Source organism: Toxotes jaculatrix, chromosome 14, assembly GCF_017976425.1.
Source record: "Toxotes jaculatrix isolate fToxJac2 chromosome 14, fToxJac2.pri, whole genome shotgun sequence".
In the NCBI taxonomy this organism is placed as follows: Eukaryota; Metazoa; Chordata; class Actinopteri; family Toxotidae; genus Toxotes; species Toxotes jaculatrix.
In genome coordinates, this window is record NC_054407.1 from 8,676,859 (window position 1) to 8,699,199 (window position 22,341).

General features: G+C 40.1%; 2 protein-coding genes across 2 annotated transcripts; one reads left to right on the forward strand and one right to left on the reverse strand.

The window, feature by feature from the left end:
• Nucleotides 1–364: 364 nt before the first annotated feature.
• On the forward strand, nt 365–21,756 carry cdc73 (cell division cycle 73, Paf1/RNA polymerase II complex component, homolog (S. cerevisiae)). The gene is made up of 17 exons (XM_041054998.1): nt 365–501; nt 1,241–1,346; nt 1,536–1,605; nt 1,837–1,899; nt 2,140–2,192; nt 2,953–3,041; nt 3,249–3,462; nt 5,690–5,788; nt 6,034–6,112; nt 8,264–8,328; nt 15,772–15,829; nt 17,667–17,702; nt 17,915–18,002; nt 19,001–19,162; nt 20,005–20,105; nt 20,619–20,760; nt 20,905–21,756. Exons 1-17 carry the CDS (start codon nt 371–373, stop codon nt 20,939–20,941), a joined length of 1,593 nt encoding a protein of 530 aa, XP_040910932.1. The 5' UTR covers nt 365–370; the 3' UTR covers nt 20,942–21,756.
• On the reverse strand, nt 8,405–12,526 carry LOC121192953 (beta-1,3-galactosyltransferase 2-like). Its single transcript, XM_041054999.1, has 2 exons — nt 11,733–12,526; nt 8,405–10,348 (listed from the first exon to the last, which is right to left on the reverse strand). Exon 2 carries the CDS (start codon nt 10,174–10,176, stop codon nt 8,911–8,913), a length of 1,266 nt encoding a protein of 421 aa, XP_040910933.1. The 5' UTR covers nt 10,177–10,348; nt 11,733–12,526; the 3' UTR covers nt 8,405–8,910.
• Nucleotides 21,757–22,341: the final 585 nt, after the last annotated feature.

The following is a 22,341-nucleotide window of genomic DNA, read 5'->3' on the forward strand; positions in this document are numbered from 1 at the left end:
TATTCTTGGCTTTCTGCATTATGAATGGTGTCTGAATTGCTGGAAATTAACTAATATTACTTCATTGTGGGTTTATCACTGACTGTGACCAGTGTCCATCCAGTGGCGTCCTTGAGCAAGGCACTGTGACTCTCCTAGTACAGTGTCTCACTGTCGACAAACAAACCAGTCAAAATTAAGAATTACGTTTGTCAACATTGGAATTAAATTTTGCCTGGCAAACACGGGTATTGACAGTCAGATCCTTTAACCGAGGGGAGATTTGTTTTAAATAAAAAAAAAAAGTTTCATTTAGATCAGGCATCCTGTGAGGCCACATGCTGTTGATAACCGGGGGCTTCGCAAACACACTACAACAAGACAAGTGAAGATGGCGGATGTGTTGAGTGTTCTTCGTCAGTATAATATCCAGAAAAAAGAAATCGTCGCAAAGGGAGATGAAGTTATATTTGGAGAGTTCTCTTGGCCGAAAAACGTCAAGACCAACTACATAATCTGGGGGTATGTCAGCGCTAAAAATAAGTGCAAATGGCGTTTGGGGGCCTGCTGCTGAAGCTTAGCGGCGCCTTGTGCTGCTCGTAACGGCGGAACACTCGCTAGCCACCAGATTCTAAGATGCTAACCTAACTCCTGTCTTCGTTGTTGTACTTGAAACTTTAAGCACTCCTTGCCTGCTTTGGCATGATACTTAAATATTGTAGCCTAGACCATAGAGTCTTGCTGCTTTCCTTTGTGTCTCAGTTTATCTTTCTTAAACTTGAAATTTATTTGAGAGAGTTGTAGAGTTAAACTTGCAGGAGTGATGTGATGCTAACTAACTAGCGACGTTGGCTAGCGATGAGTTGTTACTCCAATGGAGTAAAGGATCCAATGGATCCGTGGGAGAGCAATGTGTTTTTAAGTATCTATAGCCGTGCCTATCAGCAGCTTTGTTAACAGTGCGAAAAGCTTTGCTCATGTAATCCATGAAATAAAATCGCACAAGGATTAGAAGACTAGCTATCTGTTGATAGTTGCGTGCTAATTTGACATCAGAACCACTGTTTCGTTACTTTCGTGAAGTAACTTGCGCCTAATTTCGTGTATTTCGTTTTATAGATTGATGCAGTTTACTTTAACCTCAACTTGCAACTTGCAGTGCACATTTTCAGTCGTGTGCTATGATGGTCAAATAAACCTGAGGTCTGAGTGTTTTGGGGATTTTTTTCATGTCTTTATTTGCCTGTGTTTCTACCTTCAGTACTGGTAAAGAGGGCCAGCCCAAAGAGTACTATACTTTGGACTCTATCTTGTTCTTGCTCAACAATGTGCATCTCCCGCATCCATCCTATGTGCGAAGAGCTGCAGTAAGTGCTTTGGATTAAATATCATAACGCTACAACGTGTCAATGCCAGATTTCCATTACTTATCAAAGTATTACTTGAGGACCAGCTCCAGTTTTAGCCTTTTTTCGTCTGTTATGCAACATCTTTCAGATTTTCTCACAACTGCCCTGCCTGTGGTTTTGTGTGACATGATTGTTTGATGTTTATAGACAGAGAACATCCCTGTTGTCAGACGACCTGATCGAAAGGGCTTGCTGTCATATCTCAATGGCGAGAGTTGTAAGTAGCGCTTGTGAGATCTGTGGAGATTGTAGATAGTATTTCTGTCCCGTCTAGGGCATTAAGAATTTGTTTTCCCATGTGTGCATTAGCTCATTATATTTCCACTTATGTCTTGATTTCTTATAGATTTTGATTCACTAAATATTAAAAGTCTTTTGAAAAGTACCCTTCGTGGGGTTGACCTGGTAATAAATTATAATGTGTTATTTAATTTTTGTCCGTTCACAGCTACATCAACAAGTATCGACAGAAGTGCTCCCATAGAAATAGGTTTGCAACGACCAACACAAGGTAAGTTCACAGCATATTTGTTTGATTATAACTTTATCATTATTGTCATTAATCTTCACCGTCTGAAACTAAGATTACAATTTATTACTTACGAAATTGTGGCTTTTGTTTCGACCTTTGCTGCTAACTGTCCTAGTTTTACATATGTTTGCCACTGAATCTGTGCTGGGGTTTTTTTGGTGTGGAGGGCTGATATGAAACCATAGATAAATAATGCAATTATTTTTTTTCGCTTCTCAGTCAAAAGAGCAGCTGATGAGGTATCTTCTGAAGCCAAAAAGCCAAGGATTGAGGTAAACTGACAGGAATGTCACAGCTGTTTCTGCCAACAAAACACTAGTAACCTTAAATGATATTCATTATCACATGTTGGTCAGCGCAGCTAAATACCACTCTCGAGCACTAAACTTTCTTAGTTTGAATCTCTAACTACACACAAAGCAACAGCTTCAGCACGCAGTCATCAATTGTAAAAAGCTAAATTAAATGTTTTTTTCAGGTTGTTATGATGAAAAGAAAGGCTGACCTACATGATCACACAATATTGTTGGTTATTGGAATTGATAACCTGACATATTTTGGTCTAATGCGTTCAAATTGCCAAAAAACTCACAACATCATGAGCCAGAAAGCAATTTTATTTTAGTTAGCTGTTAAATTTTGATTAAATGCAATTTAATAAATGTGGCTTTAAGAATTTAGTATGTTGTCCATTTGTCTTTGTTTGAAAAACAGTATATATTTAGCTAGAATAATACAGTCTGTGTGTATGCACTTACAAAAGTTAATTGTTGTTTCAACTGACAAACAGAGGAACTACCTTGCTCACATACAAGGCAAAAAGAACCATAATGTTCCTTGTAGTGGGCAGTGTAAGTTATTACATTGTAAAATTATACAATCAAACTTCACATTCTAATTCACAGTAGCGACAGGTGATAAAATACTTTGTTTTAAATGAGTAAATTAAGCATTGACTTGTTAGATTGTAGATCTGTGATATTACAGTGTGTGATATTCTGTAGTTTGCTAATAGTGTATATATTGCTTAAGGATGAAGAACGAGTGCGTCTGGACAAGGAGCGTCTGGCTGCCCGTCTGGAGGGCCACAAAGAGGGCATTGTGCAGACTGACCAGATCAGGTACTGTGGATCTTTCGCAGTAACATTATATATATATGTGTGTGTGTGTGTGTGTGTGTTATGTGGTTCCTGTAGATCGTTTTTATTCAGCATACCGTATTTTCAGTGTGTAGCGACTGATATTGATGTCATGTTTTCACTACGCATTAACACTCACAGGTGCTTGAGCTATTTAACTGATCAGCATCTTTTCTCCCCTTCCTCCAGATCGCTGTCTGAGGCCATGTCAGTGGAGAAAATCGCAGCCATCAAAGCCAAGATTATGGCCAAGAAACGTTCCACCATCAAAACAGATCTGGATGATGACATAACCCTGAAGCAGAGAAGCTTTGTGGATGCTGAGGTGGATGTCACCAGAGATATTGTCAGCAGAGAGAGGGTCTGGAGGACCAGGACAACCATTCTTCAGAGCACAGGAAAGGTCAGAGTCTGCTTTAACCTAACGATATCCAATCACAGTGATCTTTCTCTGCAGTTTTCTTTCTCTTGTGACAGTAAATAAGTGCATTTCTCAAAATGTTAGACTTTTCCCTCAAATACATCTGTGTCAGATTAGCATTTGTGAATTTTCTTGTATTCTTACCTGAAAAGTGGTTCAGGTAATGGTTCATAATTTAAAGGTCTGAAATCACAGGAAAAGAATTGTTCTGTTGTAATTCTGATCACACACAACAGTGATGGTATCCACATATCGCTTTTCTAGTTGATTGAACCACTGAAAGCGCTTTACACTACATACTGTTCACCCATTGACAAACACATTCATACACACACTCACACGCCGAAGACGTAACCATCAGGCGCAATTTGGGTTCAGTATCCTGACCAGGGACAATTGAACATATCCACGGCTATATCCATATAGCCGTGGATCAAACCATGACCTTCTGATGAGGCGTCCTGCTCGACAAGCATCTTCTACCTCCTGAGCCACAGACTCTCAGGAGGTAGAAGCTGAAGCAATGCACTGCAGTGTTGCATAACATTTGGCTTTGGGCCTGAGGTTGTTTTCAGGCTTGGCCCAAATAATTTGAGTTCACATCCAGATTTATTTATTCAGTCGTTCTCAACATGTCAACTGCTGTAGACTTTCACCAGATATACATTTTATTTATTTGTTTATTTTATTTTTTTGTCAAAATGAGCAGTTGAATAGACTTCACGGACTAGAGGCAAAGTTTCAGACCACTGTTTGGAAGTGTACACGAGACCACATTTATTGTATGTAGTTCAAAAGCAGCTCATTTATTTGACTAAAACTCCTGAACTCTCAGGGACAAAAGCTGTGCAGGTGGGGAAACATTTCCCAATGGCCCAACCTTGACAACACCCAAAGTGTGTAGTAAGGAGACAGTTACAACCACTAGGTAGCAGCAGTAATAATAAATAATAATTTCTATCCAGTGTGAATTTACTCTGAAAATATGGGTTCTTTATGGGCCACGGAAGGACTTTGACAAATGTGTTAAAGTGTTGATCGGCTGTATGCTTAGAGTAATTAGTCTGGTAGAATATAAATCACCTACCAGATCCAATGTCCATGAAAATGCATAAAATTTGAAAATGTATCTTTTCCTCTCTGTTTTGGTCTTTCATGCTTTTAAGCTGTTCTCTTACCAAAAAATCCTTCCTCTGTACATTCTGGCATCAACAATCCCTTTCAGTTGGTCTTACAATGTGAGGGGAGATGAATTCTGGAGTCCTTGTTTGTCTAAAAATGTATCCCGAAGCTTATTTGACAGTAATATCAGCCTTCAGAACTCTAAGTCACATCAAGTGGATGTCTTCCAAAGTTAAAGTGTTTTTACAGTGTGATATAAAATTCTTTTTGTCTCCACAGTCAGTGTTTCCCTTTTGCGCTGCGGTGGAAAGATAAACACAAAGATTGAATTTCTTGCTAAAATGACCGTAACTTTGGAAGACAGGAGAAATAATTACAGCAAGCAAAACCTGTTTCAGTTTTCACATGGGTCTCTGGCTGTTATTTTAAGACAGGTATTAAATGGGAGCTGATTTTGTCCAAAGATACTGCACACTCGTCGTCTAAACCCCTACACCATGGGGGTGGCCCAGCAGTTCTTATTATTGACCTGTATTTATGTGCATGTTGCCAGATGACTCAACCTAATTTCATGTTTTTATGATTTTCAGTCTTTTAGAAATTAATTTATACTGTTCGCTAGATCAGAACCAAATCACATCTGTCTTGAAGAGGAATCCACATTGCACTGTGGCTGACATTCTTCAGTAGGACAGAATGACCTTGGGTAGACACCTGACAACTTGATATTCATTCTCACAACATTTTGGCTTTGTTATTTTATGTCTCTCAGCACGCTGAAGAGTTCAGGCCCAAGTTGCTGTAAAAGTCAAAGTGTTCCTTGAAAACTGTATATGTTAATGTAATGTTATAGACAGTCTCCATTCAGTGAAGGACATTTGATTCATTCTGCTGCACATGCCTTTAATAAAAATAGCACAGCATAAACTGTCATGCTAAAGATATAATGTGCCTGCAGGTGGCACTGTTGGGTCAAAGTGTTTGGTTACAGATTATAAAACACCAACACCAAATGATGAGTAAAGCAGTCATTTTCTGTGTAGGTGAGCTTAACTCATTTTATCCGTATCCCTTTTTCCTCCTGCAGAATTTCTCCAAGAACATTTTTGCCATTCTTCAGTCAGTGAAAGCCAGAGAAGAAGGGCGAGCGCCAGAGCAGAGACCTGCACAAAACACTACTCAAGTGGTGAGCACAACATTTACTGTGCTTTATATGTACATTATATAAAACAGTTTCTCTCCCTACACATACCTTTTTTTTTTTTTTTTTTTAAATCAAGCTTGAAATTAAGGGTATATAGAAACGGTCAGTAGGTATTTAACCCATGAAAGCATCAGCAAGCCTATAAATGGCTACTGAGGTTTTGACTAAAGAGAGTATTGATAGGTATGTACTTAAATTATTTGTTCATATTTCATGCAATTTTCCAGGACCCGTCCTTAAGGAACAAGCAGCCTGTCCCAGCGGCATACAACAGATACGATCAGGAGCGATTCAAAGGAAAAGAGGGTGAGTTGTACTAGTGTCTCTGTAGGTAATGTTAGTCTTGAACTGTTTGCTCTGCGTCTAAAAGAAAACTACCGTTTCATCGTATCTCTGTACCCTTAGCTTATAATTTTCAGTCAAGAAAAGTATCAGAGGTTCCTTCCCAATAACCACACTTGCAGTATTTCCAAATAGGCAAGGGCTTACTTGTGTGATGTGATTCTGTTATCTGCTAAATTGCTTGTTAAGATCACATCAGAGTTTGCAGGGACACACATTGACGGGCGTCAGACGCTCTGCACCAATACATGCCTTTATAGAGCCCACATGCTTTGCTGGTTTAATTTCTACATAATTAAGGAGGGTTAATACAAGTTTTCACTGTTTACATTTATATCGTACAGCAACAGTCAGATGATAGTGAATAACAAGCATTATGGAGCTGAAGGAATAATCCAAGTAATAAATCAAGTTATCCAGAAGCATTTAGATCTACTGTAAATAATAGACATAATGCCATACTATGAATGTTCTCTGTCTGATAAAACTTTAGGGGTGACAGTGTCAAATATGCAGTATCAATCTTTTAAGTCCTGCTAAGAAGAACAGATTTTTGATTGAGGAATAACTATCTGTGGCCGTTTCACTGTAGTTGTGTGATGTTTTGATAGCAATGATAAAAACAAAAATAATGTAAATAATAATAATAATAGTAGTAGTAGACATATTACAGCCAACAACTGGACTGAAATGGCACAGCAGACCGAATTGAATTGTGGTATACATGTGGCTCTTACATTCAATGTGTTAGGTGCACTGTGTTGGCATTTTTCTGACATTGGACACACTTACTTACCACCTACCTGTGCACGAACTCTCACTGAAGCACTCAAGTGAGTATTGAGGTAGGCCAAAGGTCTTGGATCAGAAACAAGTTTTTGCTGCTGTGCATCATCAGGTGTAGGACACCTGAAGGGCAGTGAATGGAGCCTTTGTCTTTGGGGAGACCCAACCAAAATTTTATACGGACCTTGTAAATTACGGGTTCAATTGTATGCACATAAATGTGAAAATCAGGCTTTAGTCGCAGACACTCATATTGTACATTCATCTTTTCAAGCGTCAGAAACCAGACTTTGGTTTTACTCTTCACTTTGGTTTTACTCTTCAATCTGTTTTATACAAATTCTAGTGATTATACTAGTATTAAATGTAGGTTTAATACCAGCTATCGAGGTGCTGCAAGTACTGATTATTCTCAAGGTTACTTGGAAATCAAATGGTAATTATGTTAAAGGGAAGGTGATGTGAAATCACCGAGAGTTTTAGTTCCTCATTCTTAACATGTGGTACTGTTTTGTAGGAAGACAGAAGCAGTATATGTTTCAGTGGCAAATGAACTGTGTTTGCATGTCACTGATCTGCTGATTTTGTAAAACGATCACAGCATATGAGCCACTGACAGATGTCACATAGATCACTGTCTTTATTAACATTGTTATATTAAGGCTCCTATGGCATTATTATCTCTTTATTATTATCTCTTTGCACTACATCTACTTTGCAACATTGCACATTGTTGCTATTATTATTTGTGCAAACTGTTTCTTCCTCTTAGTACTTCTTTCTTCTTTCATTTTAGTATAAAAAAAATTTTTTTGGATTTGTCAGTCCAATTCATCTGTTTTGCACCAACAACACCACTTCAAATGTCTTGTATGTGTAACATACCTGGCAATAAAGTGTTTCTGATTTGTGGTAGCTAAACCAGCTTCTACTGCAGAGTGCTGATACCAGCCAGGTGGAATGTGGCCCTGCTCTAACACAACCGCACAGACATCCTCCCACGCCTCTGAGTTTCTGGGGTGTTTATATTCTCACCTGTTTCTTTTGCAGCTTGTGGTCATATCACAGAGTCGGTAGTCGATGTTCTCTGCTCAGTTTTGTTTACATTTGTAACAGGGATTCTTTTCAGCACGTACATAGTTATGACAAATAATGAAAAATCATTAGAGAGATGGTTGAACTTTTGCAGTGTTTTCCTTTAGTTACGTTTAAGAATTTAAAAGTGCAAACATATTGCATAATATTGTCATTTTGTATTTTAGTACAGCTATGCTTTTGAAAACTTTGTTCCGTCAGCTGCCTGCAACTCATTGTGTGTGGTTTTCTTAGAAACGGAGGGTTTCAAGATCGATACCATGGGCACCTACCACGGCATGACCCTGAAGTCAGTGACGGTAAGAACGCAGCTTCCTGTTCACTGAAGACTAATCAATGAGGAACACAGCGTAAATGAAGTTCACTTTGCACACATTCAGAAAAAAAAACCTTTTATTTTAATGATTGGTGTTTGCTGGAGGAGCATATGGTCCCTATGATTATTGCCATGTCCTGGCTCACAGCATCACTTGGCACTGACTAACTCTCTTTGTTTCTCAAGTAGGTCAGTAAAAATAGTTTAAAATGTTTAAATTATCAACAATATATGAAATAAAAATCCTGCTGGTCTTTCACGTTCTGAGAGAGGTGTCATCTCATCCACTGTCGTGTCACAACAGGGTCTCACTCAACATCTTACTCTTTTGTAAAAATAGACCAGTGTTTTGACTCAGACATAGAAACAGTTTTCATCTCTTTTGTACAAAATTGGCAAGAATATTGGAGCACTTCGTCAGTTTTTACACATCAATGCAGAGTTTGTTTTGAGTTCTCATATGGAAAAACTGTGGATTACTCCCTTCATATCAAGTTAAGAAGAAAATGTGCTGAGCTAACAATGATTGCATCTAACAAAGAGCTTGTGGGTGCAACAGTTTCTGTTATTGAGCTTGTTTCTTCCCATGCATTCTGTGCGTCCTGCCCACTCTCTCTTTAAGTGTGTTGATGCAGGCGTTGCGTTTGTTGTTTTGCAGGTGATGCCAGTATTTAAGTAGTTCATTGGGATGAAACCCATGCGATGTTATCAGGTGGCTGTACTTGCAGCTGGAGTAAGACACACGCCAGTGGTTGAATAGGAACTCATTGGGCGGTGGCGTGGGCTCAATCTGGAGCTTGGCCAAGCATATTCCCACATACACATCCTCCAGATGCAGGTGGCGGATGCTGAGAGATGCTTGGTAGATTTTCCTTGCTAAGTCACCAGAGAAGACGTAACCAGTCCCAGAGCAGAAGGTGGGATACTTCTCACCTGGGTACAGCTCCGGGGGCATGTACCACTTGCTGTTTATATTTCGGTTGGGTGCAAAGCCTCTCATGTTATTGCCTGTGAAGTAGTTCTTCTTGGGCTTCAGTTCTGGCCTGAGCAGATTATATATGAGGTACTCAGTGTTGACAAACATGTCGCTGTCCGTCTTCATGACATAGCTGGCCTGTGGACAGTGCATCGCCACCCAGTTCATTCCCATCAATGTCTTTATGGTCAGGTTTTTGTAGGAATCCAGAAAGTCCTGCTGAATGATATCATGATGCCTTTGGCTCTCAGCTTCTAGCATCTTTTGCTGTAAAAGTCCTAGTTCTCCCTCATTTTTCCCCAACATGAAGAGCCGAATGAATCCCAGAGCAGGGGCAACACTCTCATTCCCCCATGTCTGGCGTATGGCGTTCCTTTCCTCCACCTTCCTCGCCTCAGTGGCTATCAGTAACACCAGAAATGGCGTGGCTCTGCTCTGCACACATTTGTCTGGCTCATTGATGATATAAGGGAAGGGCCCACGAGTTATTGTGCCTCCATGGTCTCCCTCTTCACTTTGGCTTGTATTGGCTGCCAGTGTGTCCTCAAAATCTTGGTCTTGTTGATGAGACAAGACGCCTTTGCTCTCATGGGAGCTGATGTTAGCGTCGTCCTCGAAAATTGGCTGAGAAACAATGACAAACCTCCACATTGAATGTTGGGAGGTGTTCAGTTTGGGTTTGGCAGCATGAAATACTCCACCTCCGTACACCACAGGATGATCTCTCCACCACGGCATACCTGTGAGCCTAGGCAGCCACACCTGGTTGACCAGAAAGATCAGTACACCCAACAGTGAGACGATATAGAAAAGTTTAGCTGTGTGCATACAGCGGTGGCGCCGTCTCCACAGCATGGTTCTGCTTGTGACTGTTCACTCAGTCATTACGCTCATAAGGTCACTGATCAGCAGCTTCTGACCAGGTCCTGGTCCCTGGCGATGAAGCCAAGTTTATGTGGTGGGTTGGCCCTGTGTTGATATCTCGTTTCTGTATGTGTAAATCTCTTTGCTGTTGTCCAGAGATTGCCTAGGAAACAGAGGAGGATATAATTGATCAATAAAATAGATAAAGCACGTCTCACAATCACATTAAAGTTGCTGTAATTAATATGTTGTTATTTGCAATGGGTAGAATATCTACACTACATGAACGTACACACATTTATGTTTTGTTTTTTGTTTGTCACCTCTCTCATTACTTTGCTGTTTTTGGCTTGCAAAACGCTCTAAGAAGCCATGGTATGCTACCTGCCCAGCACCACAAGAAAGATAGACAAAGTTGCCAACAAGCTGGTGAACATTTAGCAGCCAGATACTTTTTTCATGAGTTGATAGAGACTGCAAGAGCAATGAAAGGAGCGTGAATACTGCACTTACATTCACCAGGTGGCCAGAAACATAACCTAAAAGGTGACAAAATGTCACTGTTGTTTACAGCTCGTTTCCACTGTCCTCAGGTTGTATAAAAATCTGTTGTTGCTCTTTTAAGATTAGTTTTTTGTCCCAGTCTTCAATTTGTATCCACCAGAGGTATCTCCTCTGGTGTTAGAATATGTAAAGAAAATAACAGTAGGAGATTGTATAATTAATTTGTCCCTTTATCTTTAAATGAAATTTGTTTCATATAGTGGATACATGTAGTATTTTACATTTCAAATGTAATACACTGAATTAAGGTTGAATTTTGACATAAAATCCATGTTCCTTCCTGGTTTGATTAATTCCCGGAGGCTCTGCAGGTGACTAACATCATAATGTTGGATAACTAACTGCAGTAAATCAAGACAGGTCAACCGACTATTCTGTCACAAAAGGTTCATGTTTACACAGAAAGGCTAATGTAGAACAAAATAACTACGTATTTTTCTAGACTTATTTACTTTAACAGCTTAAAACTTTATATACTGAAACTTGATTTAGGCCTCATAAACTTCAGCTGTTTGGTTAAAGGGATTTCTTATATTGTTGCTTTCAGAGCACAACAGAACAGAGCTATGTTCTGTTTTCACAACTTTACTTTCCTTTGCTCTTGAGCAGAGTTCAGATGAGGAATGGTTATAGAAGAAACAGCCTATGTTTGCATGCTGCTAGCACCCTGAAGTGGAGTGTGTTCTCAGTTTTTTTTTTTAACTGAATTACAAACTACCCTCTTAAAGGACCCCAACAAGACAAAGAACGGTTTGTGAGAGCTCACAGAAGCACTGAAAAGACTTATGTTAGATGTCTTACCTGCCGTTGCATCTATAGAAATGGAAACCAGTGTTCTGTCTTGTCCTTTAAAAACTGACACACCCTTCATATCCTGTCTAGCATAAAAACTGATAATTGATTTTGCAGCAGGAAGTATTTCTTTTTGTGTAGCTATGTGTTGATTTGCATTTTCATTTTAACCCTTCACAACATAAGCTCACCCTTTTTAATCAGAGTACTCGTCTCTTCCTGGTATCCACCATTCTTGGATTTGATAGATTGCAGTCCTCATCCACTGATCGCTCTCTTGGTCTTGGTCTGCTCTGTGCACCAAGCCAAATCACAGTCATTGGAGCTTGACGGCTTAGATCCTCAGTAATTTCCTTTACGACGTGTGGCAGATAAACCTCTTTGTTTACTCAGGAAGTAAAAGTAATAGTTTTTCATCATTGGTCAGTTGGAAATTTAGTGCTTTTCCAGATATTTGTAGCAGTGTACCACATGCATGCACCGGGGTGTCTGTGTGCATCGGCAGAACATGTGCCAGAGCTCGAGTGTTGCAGTCTCTCTGTCTGTCTTGGCGCATTGTCCCCAGAGGCTTGATGCTTGACGGTGCTGCCGCCGCCGCCGCTGCTGCATCTGGCCAGAGGAAGGATAAAGTCGGTAGACAGTTAGCCCCATGGCCTTTCTCGCCAAATTGTGAAAATCAAAGCAGTGGTGGATAGATCGGGTTAATCCTTGCTTGATGCGTAAGCCTTCAGTCTCTCTGTTTGTCCAGCCTTTCTTCTAATTTCAATGCTGATGCTTATTTCCTCTCATTCTTCTCCTTCCTCTAATTCACATGCTCGCATGTTAACTTCCCTCCCCCATGTGCCTTTTCTCCTTTTTTTTGGTTTCCATTTTCCTCTTCCCACCCTCCTCGTTCAGCGGCCCCTCTGTGCCGTCGTTGTGTTGTCTGTGAGAGGGCTAGAAGGGTGAAAACAGCGGGGGAGGAGAAAGATGAACAGGAAGCAGTGCTGTGAGTTGTGTGTTCATTCTGCAAGGCAGCTCCAGGCTTGGTGGCAGTACGCTCTCCCACCACGTCACGCCGTCTCTGCTGCTGTTGCTGACTGCTCTGTCGAAGGGGTGGGGGATAGTGGGCTCCTGACCTATTTGTATTCACGCCCACTCTCCAGAAAGAGCAATAAACCATTATCTCAATTTGACATGCTGTGAAATAAGAGGAAAGCAGAGAGATGTTAAAGGGGTTGCCAGTTGCCTAATCTGACTGAAAGACTGCGAATGTCATCCTCTTGCATCCTCTTGCTTGAGCAATAGTGGACAGTGCAACTCAAAACCTCATGTTAGTCGCAGTCTTTAATGTGTTTCTGCCAGTCTGATGTGCTGGACAATGATTAGAACAGATAATTAAAACAATCTTTCCGCTACGCTCATTCAGTTGTGTTGGTCTCATGCCTGAATTTTCATATTCGAGCATTGTCATTTTAATTCTACCACAGTATGACTGGGAGCAATGTTTTGATTTTTTTTTTTTTTTTTGTTTTTTTTTTTTTGTGCTTTTTTTAGTTATTTTTTTTCCCAGAGGAAGGCAGGGGAAGGGGGTGGTGGTTTTTGCATGCTTGCCCACAGGCAGTCACGATCCCTTCAGCTGCACTCTGGTCACCTCCTAACAGGCTTGCACAGCTTTTCATATTCAAGTGTCTGTACTCAAGTTTAATCTATTATCTATATATCTATCTATTATCTATAAGTTAACAAACCTAGGTAAAGGTGAAGTGCCCTTTATTAAAATAAAAATTGAAAAGTACCTCTCTGAGCAGACATACCTTTATTTGCTGGCCAATAAATGGATACTTGGATTCTCCAAGAACCGATTCCTTTGCTTTGTTACGGTGTTGGTCCATCTGCTTTGAGGTTGGAATATAAAAATTTAGATTGAAGGGGTTTTTTTTTTTCACAAATCCAAACAAATTTTTGAGATTAAATGAATATGTTTTATAGAAACTGTCAGGGTTTTTCAGATGGTCTGGTTGTTGTTTTTTTTTTATCTAAGTTGGAGATTGTACATTATAAATCACAATCTTTTCATGACACTGATATAAATGACTCTGTGTTGACAGTACAGACAAACTGTTTTCATGACAGATAATACCTATTATTATTATTGTTATTATTATTGTTGTTGTTGTTGTTGTTGTTGCTGGCAGTGTTACAATGAAGTGAGCCAGACTTCTTTAAGGTATACAAGTATTGGATTTATAGGATTTTTGCATCATTTTGATGGCTGCCATCCACCTTGACAGTTCCTGTTGCGGCTTTCTTTTCACCTTGCAGTCCCGTAAATACTGTATATTAAAATTGTAACGTGGAGCAGAGGATCTCTTGCGGAATGTAATATCAACGGAGAGAAAATACAAGCACCCGGACTGCAGACAAGCAGTTTATCTGTAATTGGCAGTGATCCTGCAGTGCTGCTGATAGTCTCTGCCCTGCAGCAAGTGTGATGGGAGCAGAGAAAATAAATTTATTTGCTACTCATCTCGAGACCTTGGGGCGCTCTAATTGTGAACGGTGGATTGTTTATATTTCATTTATGTTACTGTTAAAGTGCTGACAATGTGCAGATGCTATTTTCTAAACCTCAGCTGTGGCACAGAGCTGCTGTTTTCCAAATGCTCAGTGGTTTTGACATCAGGATTGCTTGGATTGAGCAGGGATGTGGGGCTCTTGGCTCCTTCAGAAGAATTTTAATTGCTGATTTTAGAGGACAGTCTAAATTAATCCTATAAAATATTCACACACTGTTCATTATTTTTTACTGGGAAACATGGCTTCAATAATTTATACCAAGAGACCTCTTGTGCATGTTAACAGAGGCTATACACAGGTCTCTTACATGCATGAAACTAAGCAAATTATCAGTATTAGTTTGTATCATGTCCCAACTCAAATATTTTTATACATTTTTTAGGGTTTCAAAAATGTTTGAACCGATTTTTGTATTTCTTCATTTATGAAGCAGCAGTGCTAAAACTGAGTGTGATACAGATTCTCAAATGTGAGAATTTTTTCACACGATTTTAAAATTTTAGAATTCTTTTTGATCCTACATGTAACAGCTTTTTTTCCCTTTTGTTGTCAAGTCAGTTAATAAAAATTGCAACGTCGTCCTTACTTTTGCAAAATTTATTATGCGTTTAGCTCTGTGCTCAGCCTTTGCATAAACCTGTCTCTGGGATAACTGCTGCTTGTGTGACATAGCTGTGCTGCATTGTATTGCTGCTTCTAAATTCTGGGACTGTCACCGCTCCTCAGCCACAGGCCAGCCACGTCTGCATGTTTCTTTAGCTCCTCTATCCGCCTGAGCTCCAGCCTCAGGGGGTGTCACTGGATTACTGTTAGACTATGACGCCTAATATGACCCCCTGTAAAGCCCCCCCCTCCTCGTCAAACACATGACTATACATATGCTTTCTCACACACGCACACTTCTCTACAGGGAATCAATAGTGACCTGCAGGGAGCGGAGGATGAGCAGTTATCCACAAAGCACATGGAAAAAGGGTCACAGCCTTTAAATGGAACTTGCCCCCTTTTTCCCATAATTCAACTGTTTTCTTGATCTACATTTTCCTCTTAGACTGTACTTGACTAATGTTCGACTTCTAACAAGACTAGGTCAAAGCCTAGTATATGGCTGGACCGCCCTTTACTCTCTGTGCTCACATATACAGTAATTTAATAAAGTTGTTATCTTATTTACATGTTTTTCTGGTTCTGTGGTCAGACACTGAAACAAATATGAAATAGTGACTGAGACGTGGCCCATCAAGATGACATGTTAACCAGCAGTCACTTCCACGCCATGTCCAAGCTGCTGCTCTGCTGGTGGTCCTGGTCCTGGTTTTATAACCTCGACATCGTCTGAGAAAATCACCACACACATAAGTTAAAGACAAAGGCTGTATTCACGTTAGCGTCGAGAGATAAAGCCCGACCTCACGCTCGCTGGGCGACATTGGCTACTCTAGTCTGGGGTAAATAGTAAAGGTTTGTCCAAAAAAGTTGCTGGATTTATTGCTAGGTGCTTTTCACCAATGACTTAATGAGTATTTATTTGGATTAGGCCTTTGAACTCACATGCACAGCAACACAGATAACAAAACAAGCTTTGCCTAATGTTGCTGCAGCATTTTCTTTGTGACAGACTTACAGCATAGTGTGTTTATGTATATGACCTTTACATGTTGTGTTTTCCAGGAAGGAGCATCTGCTCGGAAGGCTCAGACCCCAGCTCTGCAGCCTGTCCCACGCCCAGGTCAGTATTTAATTCAAAACGCCTACATACATTCATGCATATGTCTTGTGACAATGTTTTACTGAAAGTTGCCTAGTTCCAGTGCATGTTATTGTGTATTAGATAGAGGAAGTGAGAGAGGAAGTTTTAGGACAAAATAAGTTTAAACACAAATACAAGTGTTTTTTCTTATGTTGCAGTCTTATCCTCTTTATCTACTTCATGCATTCCTTTTCATTTGGGAAGAACAGGGAAAATCCCACAGCTTGATGAAAAACTAAATTACATGCTGGAACAAAGCCGCTTTTATTCTCATGTGCACTTTCATTTTTTCCCCTTTCACTTCCTTTTTCTCACTTTCTCAGTGGTCGGTTTGTTTGTCTGCTGCAGCACCTTCAATTTCACTCACTATCCTCTGTAACCCTGACCTCTCACTGGGCTTGCTTGTGTTTTACATCTTTACCATCCCTCGTGGCTGAGGGAGTTTTCTTTCCCAGCGCTGCCTGTCAGTAAATCCTGGGCAGACGTCTGCACGTGTCAGTCATTTGGATTTCCTGCCCATAGCTTCAGCAGGAAGAGTTCAGAGGAGAAAACTAACACTGGCCCGACCAGTCAGTCAGTAATCGTTTTCTGACCCTAGCAGCTGCTACACCTGAGATTTTGTGGTTCTAACAGATTTCCTTTGTTCACATCCGTTTGGAATTAGGCATGATGAGGTGGTGCATTTAAGGTCCACAGCCAAAACATGCTACCTCATTTGCTCAATAAATTATTACTTGGAAAAATTGCTTGGTCATAGTTTCTGTAAGGTTGACTTTTGCCACACATGGCATATTTACACATGACCATACCACAAATATGTACATTATGTTTGGAAAAAACTGCCTCCGTGAAAGGGACTTTTGTTTGGAGAGAAGAATCCCACCTCTGTTTGACTCCTCAGCAAACACTGACCCAAGGTTCTCCACCACATTTTTTACTTTCATTTTTCTGAGAAAGTCTGAGAGCACAACAAAGCAGCGCCAGTCTGTGTGAGTTTGTGAGACTGGTCGACTGGGATCGTTTTGCCCCACAGCAGTGACAGAGATTAACAGCTCAACCTTTGAAACAAACTAATTGCATCCTAGAGCTCTTTTGTATCTGCTATATTTTATATCTATGCTTTATATTATTTCTATTTTGTAAAACCATCACTGGCATTAATATTTATACTTTAATCTATGAGTGAGTGATCCATTTTCATGCTTTACTTGGAATATGATCTCTTATTTGGGGGGGCTTTTTTGTTATATTTGGCATTGTTTAATTGTGATTGTCAATGTCTTTTTTGTTGTTGTTAAAGGTTTTATTTGTGTTTATATTGTTTTAATGTCATTGCCCTTGAAAAGCCCATGGTACATCTGAAAGGGTTTTTCCTAGTAATGAATTTCCAACATCTTCAGTCAGTACTTTACTTTTTATCAAAATCTTTGTTTTTGGGGGGTTTTCAGAGTTAAATGTACAAACAATATATTGCCTGACATCCATACATCCAGCTAAAGCATTTAATATATGTGTACATTAATAATTGCAGTTAAGTAGCTAGTGTAGTCCTTCAATCCTCCAATCCTGTTACAGTCATTTAAAACCGATATTTAATGTTGTTTGTGGAAACAGTAATCCTAACAGGAGTAACCTACAGCAGTGGAACAGCAAAGCAGTTTAACTGCTTTGCTGTTCCACTGCAAAGCAGTTAAAGCAGTTTAACTGAGAATCACGTGTAGCATATTTTTTCCTGCTCCGTGAACTTTAATTCTATCTATCATGTGTTTGTGTTTATAAATGTTTTTCACATATTTCTTTTCCTTTTTCTGTCTAGTTTCACAAGCCAGACCTCCACCAAATCAGAAGAAAGGTACAGTAGATAATATCCCGTTGGCATAGATACAAACTGTTTACTGTACCTTGTAAACATGTAAACAATGTAAACATTACATTATGGAAATGTCTTTTTTTTATCATCACCCTGGGTTAATATGATTTCCTGTAACTGCCTTTGATTAACTATCTGTCCAATGCTTTATCTCTGACTGATGTTATCTCTGTTATTGTGACTTTTCTCGACAGGGTCCCGGACACCCATCATCATCATCCCGGCTGCCACCACCTCGCTCATCACAATGCTCAATGCCAAGGATCTTCTGCAGGATCTAAAGTCAGTATATATACTATTGCACTTTTGAAAATTCTTTTAATGCCCTCACTGTTATGCTGAAGTGTAACACTGAGATGCTATTGTTGGTTTTTGGTGGCAAAGAATGAATTGTGTTTGTGAAACTACTACAAACATACCAAATCATATTTCTCAGGGGGATTTGGTGAAGGTACATGAAGTCAGCTTCAGGTTAACAAACTCACAAGAGGACAAACGGACACACACACAGAGATGGTTTGGTGTGTCCAAACCAAATCATCTCAGAGATGATTTGGTTAACCAAACCATCTCACACTCTTTCTGTGTGTGTGTGTGTGTGTGTGTGTGTGTGTGTGTGTGTGTGTGTGTGTGTGTGTGTGTGTGTGTGTGTGTGTGTGTGTGCGCGCACCCAAGTGTGCAAGATAGATAAAGCCAACTGCTTACCTCCTCCTAACTGCACAGGAGATATGTTTATCTACAGCGTACAGCGTACTGATGACTGATGTTGAAATGACTAATACATTTTTGCACACCTGCCATATTATAAAATATACCTCTTCACTTTAATGATTGAGCATCATTACATTAAATCAAGTTGGTTCAGGACAGTTCACATTACTGTGCAGCCGGCACTGAAAAAAGATACCACGAGAGCCAGGCAGAGAGCTAGCAAACGAGCATCCCAAAAGTATGAAATGCCACTTTGGAAGAATCCACCACCCAAACTCTTTATATACAGGTTATCTTCTGTCTTACTGCAGCTCCAGCATCATGTGGATATTTCCAAAGCTTGTCAGACTTGCCATTACATCTACAGTTGGACAGTTGGTGCTGGGGACAGGGATTTAGTCTGAATGTAATGGATGTGTTTAAGTAAAAAAAAAAAAAGTGTGACAGTGGCACAGTGAAATGAGATAAAGTGAAAACTCAAAGTTCCGATATCATATATAGTATGCATAATCATATATATATATATAATTTCTGTTTTTTTTTTTGTTTGTTTGTTTTTTCCCTACTAGGTTTGTCACATCCGAAGAAAAGAAGAAAGGGGGCATCCAGCGCGACAATGAGGTTCTTCTTCAGAGGCGCAAAGACCAGATCCAGCCAGGTGGAACAACACTGAGTGTCACGGTGCCGTACCGTGTCATTGACCAGCCTCTCAAACTGGCTCCGCAGGACTGGTGAGCACAGGAACTTTTATGTGGAGAAAACCAGCAAAGTCTCTGAGGCTGGCATAGCGTGAACGTTTCTAGCTGAATAACTTTTAACGTTTACTGTGAGCCGGTCTGATGAAGGTACAAAGTCTTTTTCAACTTGAACTTTCTTGGGATGGGCAGTTTCAGAGGTACAGCCTGTTGTTTGCCTTAGTCATAGCGTGAAACAACCAAACGTCAGATCACTCTTCAGACGACCCATTACAAATATGACCAATATGACTTAGGAGTACACATACAGCCTGTGTAACAAGCAAAAATGTAGTTCATGAGGATATTTCAGCATCTGTGTTGTCTAATTGGTACAAAACACTGGCCCCTCTGTTGTCCCAGTCCTTCGTTTTAGATTTATAAGAGGAGAGTGGACTTTTCTTTTTTCATTTTCTCACAGTTCTGTTTTCATAGTTTCATTGTTTACACCCACCGTTGGGGAGGAGTGAGGTTTTACATCTTTGCAGTTGGGCGTGTGGTTTATCAGGGTTGTCTACACCTTGTACTTGTGGATTTGAGATTAGAATAGTGGCTGTTTGGTCACAATGTCAAACCTCAGTGCACAAAACATACGGTACAAGGTGAATTAAATCTACAGGCTCACGACAACACACTGCAAAGACAAACACATAATGTCGCATTGGTCATGAAACCTTGGCCTGAAATTAAATAGCATCACTGCAGCTTTAGTGTTAACTGGTGACAGGTAACTTTTTTTATGTTAAATGTTTAGTTCTGTATTTTAATCCAGCTGTGAAGTAAAACACATCTGTCTGTGTTTTATCACAACAACAACTTGTGGGTGTTTCTTCTTGCAGGGATCGGGTGGTGGCTGTGTTTGTGCAGGGTCCTGCCTGGCAGTTCAAAGGCTGGCCGTGGCTGCTGCCCGATGGATCTCCAGTTGACATTTTCGCCAAAAGTGAGCAACACACCTATTGTTATTTCTTCCCCCTCTTTAGGAAATTGCTAACACCCTCATAACAGTGCATCAGCAAACATTCGACACTATTCAAATGAGTTATAATTTGAGTGAGCTTCAGTATTAGTGTCTTGTTCCTCATCCATCTTGAAGTCACATTGGGTATCACACTGGAAGAAAGATGTCGATGTTGGATGAATGAGAATCTTAACAGACATATCTCATATAATACGACAGTGTATTAGGGCCCTTTGAGGTTTTTCAGTCTCAAATCACTAAAATGTGTCAAGCCCTTTGACAATACTGGACTACATGACCGTATTTTCACCATGTAACAGGTTCCACAGCACCGCCTGGTCATATTTGTGGGAAAAGCAGTTACAGATCTTTTCACATTGTAGTGTTGTAATGCAGGTTTAAAAGGGAGGGGCCTCTACAGTGAAGACGGCTGGTTTTTATTTCCACACTCAACCCTGATTCATATATATAAATGTGCGGATGTGTCCCCTACAGTTCGAGCCTTTCATTTGAAGTATGACGAGGCAAAGATAGACCCCAATGTGCAGAAGTGGGACGTGACCGTCCTGGAGCTGAGCCGCCACAGGCGCCATCTGGACCGGCCTGTCTTCCTGCGCTTTTGGGAAACCCTCGACAGGTATTTATTCTCGCACACCTTCATTAATACCCATCTTTTTGCCTACGGTGCACATCTTATTTCTTAGTTCTTTAAAATTCTTTAATATATGTATACATTTTGCCACAGACTGACCTTTCTTCCCTTCTCCCTCTCAATCGTCAGATACATGGTGAAACACAAATCTCACCTCAGGTTCTGAGCCCAGATCACAGCGTCCACCTCCTAAAAATGAAAATAAAAATGAATTCTCCAACTCTCCACGGCCCACCTTTTGCAGAGGCATCGCCCTCTCATCCAAGCTGCCATCCCACCTTCCAACACGATTCCCATTTAAACTAGAGAAGGAGGACAGATTATGCAGTGCTCTTCCTCCAACACTTCCTCAAGGACTCCTAATGTAATGCGCTGGATTTGTTGCCCTGGACACTGGAGAGGAGAATTTAGGGGATTTTTGTGTTCCTGTTGTAATTGTTTTCTAATGTTTTCATGTAGTTAAATAAAAATACCAAAATATGTTTTATATTAAAAAAAAATAAGGGGTTGGAGGCCGAGGAGGTTTTGTCAATAGTAATGCAGAATATTGTGAATTCTACTAAGAACAGTTTAGATCAAGAGTGTGAAATGTGAAAATAACTCGGTACAAAAAAAACAGCCACTGAGTTTGAGGAAAGAGACTTCCTTCACTTTTATCTTTTTTTTTTTTCCATTTTGGGTGTTTGTGGTCTGAATGTACATATATGATAAAACCTGTCAGAGCTGAAACTTAGAGCAGAGAGGAGGGTGCAGGGAAGAGATTTGTTAATACTTAGTGAAGCTACTCTGCTCTGGCTCAATAAAATTATCTCAGTCAACAAACCAGATCAGTTTTTTGACAGATCAGCACATCTCTTGGTCATGCAATGGCCTCGTTACAGTCTTCTTTTTCTTCTTTGTTGGTGTTGTGCTAGAGGAGAGGAACGATGGGAAGTATTGCTTTAAGTCATCACATGAAAATAGACAATAAAGCCTCAGAGAAACAAACACTTGTGTACTGTAGACTGTTAATGTTTATTTAAAAAAATGTTCTGTTTCATTTAGGTTACATTTCTTGACACAGATGCAAATGTGCAAGTAATGCAGACCGGAAGCATCAATGAGACTAGGTGTGAACCAGCCTTAAGAGCCTGTGAGCACGACTGCTCCAGCTAACACATCACTGTCTGAGATACAGATAACACACTTCAGATCAAGAGGTGTGTATCTGCCTATCTATACGTCCTGCAGATACTGACAACATTTGGACTTAAAACACTTAGATGAAACCCAGGAAATGGGAAAAATGTTACAGAACTTCACTTGCTTTTTTGTTTCCAGCCTCCACTGTTAATCAGTTGAAGTCACACTGTCCATCTCAAGGCTGTTTTGAATCATACCAGAGTGATACCAGACTCAGATCTTCTTAGAACAGTCACATCACGTGGCCAGAAGCATCAAAACACTTCTGAAAGACTGTGTGACCGACCATTTTCCCTCCTGTGTGTGTTATGAGGGTGAAGAGAGTGTATAATGCACTTATGATAATTAATATTCATCTCATGTACCTCCTGTCTCAGGGGCCTC